Source organism: Garra rufa, chromosome 3, assembly GCF_049309525.1.
Source record: "Garra rufa chromosome 3, GarRuf1.0, whole genome shotgun sequence".
In the NCBI taxonomy this organism is placed as follows: Eukaryota; Metazoa; Chordata; class Actinopteri; order Cypriniformes; family Cyprinidae; genus Garra; species Garra rufa.
The window spans coordinates 35,755,823-35,761,040 of record NC_133363.1 but is presented as its reverse complement, the minus strand read 5'-3'; the positions used below and the strand labels follow the sequence as shown (position 1 = coordinate 35,761,040).

Below are 5,218 nucleotides of genomic sequence, written 5' to 3'. Positions count from 1 at the left end.
TGTGTGTGTGTGTGTGTGTGTGTTTTTTTCAAAAACTTAAACTTTGTTGAATCGAGTCCAAATTTTCTTCCAATTTTAGGAAAAGTAGCCAAGTCTTGTACTGCTCAAATTAAGGCAACTATTTGAAAAAAAAAAATATATATATTTTGTCCAAATTTTCCCAAAGGATGCCTAAGGGTTAACAAAGCGGCTAACAGAGCATCCTAACAAGCTCAGTACAGCCATCAGAATGCAATGCAACCTTATCATACAGTATCTCTTTTCTTATTCACATTCACATGCACAATTGCATCTGTAGATTATTTGATGTTTATTATTATAGATTATTGCGTATATGTGTTATTTTTGGTTGTAATTTTTGAAATATGTGACCCTGGACCACAAAAACAGTCATAAGGGTCCATTTGAATTTTTAATTGAGATTTATTCATCATCTGAAAGCTGAATAAATAAGCTTTCCATTGATGTATGGTATACAGTATTTTAAAGTTGTCCAAATGAAGTTCTTAGCAATGCATACTAATCAAAAAATAAGTTTTGATATACTTACGGTAGGAAATTGAAAAAATATCTCATGGAACATGATATTTGGCATAAAAGAATAATCGATAATTTTGGCTATTGCTACAAATATTCCTGTACTACTTAAGACTGGTTTTGTGGTCCAGGGTCATATACATATTTATTCTCTTATTTTATTTTTTATTATCTTTTATTATCAGTCTGGACGGATGCCACATTTATACGGAATAGTTAACGTCACTTCTAAACCAATATAGAACATGTTATTTGGACAGTGAACTATTAAATATATTAATTAACTTACAGAAAATGTTCTGAAAAGTTGATAATTGCCATGGTGATGCAGTGATAATTGCTAGTCATGGCTGTCAACTCTTTTTCCAATGGGTTTTTCTAAAGGTTAAGTAATGTGGTTAACATTAGTTGAAGAGATGTCACATTTGGTTTAACAACACAAATTACATACAAATCAAATTTTACACCAACTCCAGCACAGTAAGTTGGTAATAAACTGCTATAAAAGATTAGATAGCACTGCAGGTTACTTAGAGGCAGTGAGATGCATGAGGAATCACTGTAAATGTATAACAGAAGTCTCAAACTCTCAATTTGCATAAAACTGCATGTTCCATTTATTGGTCACAAAGGTTCAGTAAGTTTCGCTGGCTATAGTGGTAACAGGAAGCTAATCAGTACACTGAAAAGACTACATGTCTACATATTGCACGCAATGTTTTTCAAAAGTTTTAAAAGAGACATTCGTAAACAAGGCAGAGGAAAAGCAGGCATAAAGGGTTTTTATGAAAATTACAGTGATACAACACATTAACCCTTTGAAAATATAAGCATCAGAACCTTCCCGCTCACTCAGTTGTACCACTTTTCTGGGTAACAGGATTAGCCGCGAAAGAGTACACGTACACAAGCAACACTGAATACAATAAATGATAATTCAGATTCGGTTTCCTTTTTACTATTAAGTGCAGAACTAAAAAAAAAAATACAAGCTTTAGCTTACAAGCTTTAGCAGTGAGCACACACTGTTTTAACATACAGCTGAGATTTAAGCTGTGAATGCTTCTTTGACCACTTAACTCAAGATATAGATCTCTGCATTCTCACTGCACGATACCACTACCAGCTTTACGAGGAACAATGCAGAAGCGCCTGTGTTGGTGATGTTTTAGAGAACACCCCACCAGAAGAGTGCTAGTGAGAGCAGTATTCCCACCACAGAGCGACTGGACACTGACACAGGTGCTGTGTTACACAGGTCAGAGGTACAGCAGGAGAACTTGAAGCTGGTCAGTTTGGGAAATTTCTCGGCAAGTGTGCTGTAATCACAATCGGAGTACTTTATACACTGCCTGTATGTGTCACCACCTAGAGGAGCAGAAAGATATGTCATGTACAGTTATGCAAGGGTCATGGAAACTGTTTGTTAAAATACAGAAAGACGCTATTTTCTAAGAGTGGCACCTCTTTCGTAGACGGACACGCAGGCGTCATCATAGTAGCAGTTTCGAGTTTTAGAGCATGTGCCTGTGTAGTCCTTACAACTGTAACATTGAATGGCAGAGCCTTGAAAGACAGTGAGATAAAAAATTTTTTTTGCAAGAATAGCAATGCAAAATATGACAAAAACACATCTTATGCATGGTGAAAACAGGAGCAGTGGCAATACATACCAAGCCCCACCAAAGCCAGAACGAACACCACACACACTCCAACAGAGGCTTTCATAATGCCTTCAGTTTACCAGTCTGATCCTGACAGAGAGAGAAAAGAATTTAAAAAACGTACAATTTGGATTTGTCTGAGTGTGACTGCATTATATATTCATTCTAAATTTAGATTTAAAAATTAAATTCATCCTAAATGTCATTTATAAACCTGTACGCTGGTCTCAAACCCTCACATTCAGAATGTTTAGACTTGTTGCAAGTTAATGCATAAACTTTCTCACCATCATTTTGTTCCAAACCTGTGTGACTTTCTTTCTGAAACAATGGTGTTTGGTTTTTGTCAGTCACCAACTAAAACTGTTTGGTTACCATTATTCGTCTTTGTTTGTTCCACAGAATTGATTTAGTCATACAGGTTTGGAACCACATGATGACAATTGTTTTTAAAGATCACTAACAATCATACGAGAAAAAATTGTGGGTAATCTAAGAAGTATATAGTTGTGCTGAGATGAATAAAATTTTGGCCAGTGATCTGGCCTATATTAGCTACTACTATTTATTACAAAAATAAAAATAAAGGTGCTTCACGATGCCATAGAAGATCCTTTTTTGTCTACATGGTTCTATAAAGAACCTTTAACATCTGAAAAACCTTTCTGTTTCACAAAATGTTCTTTGTGGCGAAAGAAGGTTCTTCGGATTATAAAAAGGTAAGAAAGAAATGGTTCTTTAAAGAACCTTTGACTAATGGTTCTTCTATGGCATCGCTGTGAAGAACCTTTTAAAGCACTTTTATTTTTAAGAGTGTACTGCAACTACCATCACAACTATTACTGTTGTTCACTTGTTATTTTCTATGTTAATAATTACGCTTTTGAATTTATTAAATCTATTCTGTTGTATTATTTGTCTTTTGAACTTCATACAACATTCTACAGTTCTGAACATGTCAGCTTTTATCAACATCTTATGGCATCTTATTTGGAATCACATACATACAATACACATAATAATGCTAAATATAACATATTTATGGTATAATGCTTGCCACAATGTGACATTTATGAAACAAAAACAACAACAATTCAAACTTGCATTTTAAACATTATACTCGATCCTTCTCTTAGCCTAGTATGCCATTGTTTTATTTACATTTTTGAAAAAAATTTGAAATACATTTTTGGAGATATAACCAACTACAAAAAAAACAAGAATTCTTTTCATAATCTATAGTATTTGTAAAACAGAAACTGAATAGACTACTATAAATCAAATTTCACACATTTTATCATAATGTCCTACCATAATCTTGAAAAAAAAAACAGTGTCGCTGGAAAAGTCAATGTTTAATGCTTAAAAGTTATTAATAATCTGATTATTAATAATCTTTCAGTTACTCTTCTGTAGTCTTACCCCAATGTGAAGAAGAAATCCAACCACAGACACATCCAAACCAGTCTGAAAACTGAAGAGCTCGAGCCACTCACGCTTTCTTAAACACGCCCACAATGCTCTTCAATGAGTCTTTTGTCCTTTTTATTGTATACTATTCTACTGTCCTAAATATATGCTATGGGAAATTTAGTCCCCTTTAGCATACATTCTTTGTGCTTTTTTTTTAATGTTAGACCATATATGTGACCAACATATGTGACCACAAAACCAGTCATAAGTAGCACAGGCGTATTTGTAGCAATAGCCAAAAATACATTGTATGGGTCAAAATGATTTATGCCAAAAATCATTAGTATATTAAAGTAAAGATCATGTTTTGTGAATATATTTTGTAAATTTCCTACCTTAGATATATCAAAACTTGAATTTTTGATTAGTAATATGCATTGCTAAGAACTTTATTAAACAACTTTATAAGCGATTTTCTCAGTATTTTGCTTTTTTCCACCCTCAAATTTCAGATATTCAAATAGTTGTATCTCAGCCACATATAGTCAGGGATGGGCAGTATTTTAGATAAATGTATTTAAAATACGTATTTGAAATACAAAATACTATTTTGTATTTTGTATTGTAAAGCCTTTGGGAAAAATCGAATGTAATTTGTATTTAAATATATTAAAGGTGAGTATTTTGTATTTTCAAAATACATCAAATACTTTGTGCCAATCATCCTCTTTATCAGGATGCTGATTTAGTTCAGACACACCCCTCCCCCAACCTTAAAGGGATAGTTCACCCAAAAATGAAAATTTGATGTTTATCTGCTTACCCCCGGGGCATCAGGGTCACCTACAAAGTCACCTACATCTTGGATGCCCTGGGGGTAAGCAGATAAACATCACATTTTCATTTTTGGGTGAACTATCACTTTAAGGTAAGGGTGTCATCATGATCAATTCCTTGTTGATTAAAGTTAAAATGGTGCATCACTCAGATTTGCCTTCAGTAAACGTGAAAGAATAAAAAAAGCACCGACACGTGTGGGGGGGTAGATAATTTCTAATCAGTAGTACACATCTAAATGTTTTTGTTTTGCATTCAGAATATGTCCAGATATATTTCAGCCTAATAGGGATGCCTGCACTTGATGGCCAATTTCACATGTATTTTGTGTATTTTAAAAATACAAAATACTGTATTTTTATTTTAAATACATTTCTATGTATTTATGCCCATCTCTGCATATAGTCAGCTTTAAGATGATGTATAAATATCACTTAAAAAATGTACCCATATGACTGGTTTTGTGGTCCAGGGTCACATATGGTAGAGCTAAATGCAATCTGTTTCCTGTTAAATACAAACCACCAGCAGAGAGGTTGCAAGACATCATGACATGCAAGACTTCATTATCTTCTTATTCTGTTTAGAGTATAAAAGACTGGTACAAAGTGTTGTCTTTTGTTGCACACTCTGTATAACTGTCCTTTGCAGGAATAAACTTCCTATTTTCCTATTCTATAATACTAGAGTTACTGTCTAACATAGTTGGAAAGCATTTTTTCCACAACATATATTATCAGGAGTGGTGCGTTGATTTAAAGAAGAAG

At 33.7% G+C, this 5,218-nt stretch overlaps 1 protein-coding gene across 1 annotated transcript; it reads right to left on the bottom strand.

The window, feature by feature from the left end:
- Nucleotides 1-1,130: 1,130 nt before the first annotated feature.
- On the bottom strand, nucleotides 1,131-3,687 carry cd59a (CD59 molecule (CD59 blood group) a). The gene is made up of 4 exons (XM_073837015.1): nucleotides 3,624-3,687; nucleotides 2,211-2,291; nucleotides 2,002-2,103; nucleotides 1,131-1,905 (listed from the first exon to the last, which is right to left on the bottom strand). Exons 2-4 carry the CDS (start codon nucleotides 2,263-2,265, stop codon nucleotides 1,706-1,708), a joined length of 357 nt encoding a protein of 118 aa, XP_073693116.1. The 5' UTR covers nucleotides 2,266-2,291; nucleotides 3,624-3,687; the 3' UTR covers nucleotides 1,131-1,705.
- Between the last annotated feature and the right edge of the window lie 1,531 nt (nucleotides 3,688-5,218).

What these genes read in the sequence shown, in the direction of transcription:
- cd59a (XM_073837015.1), bottom strand. Translation starts at nt 2,265, where the DNA reads ATGAAAGCCTCTGTTGGAGTGTGTGTGGTGTTCGTTCTGGCTTTGGTG. An exon ending in TCTGGCTTTGGTGGGGCTTG is followed by an intron (nt 2,104 to 2,210) that starts GTATGTATTGCC and finishes CTGTCTTTCAAG; the next exon opens with GCTCTGCCATTCAATGTTAC. An exon ending in CGTGTCCGTCTACGAAAGAG is followed by an intron (nt 1,906 to 2,001) that starts GTGCCACTCTTA and finishes CTGCTCCTCTAG; the next exon opens with GTGGTGACACATACAGGCAG.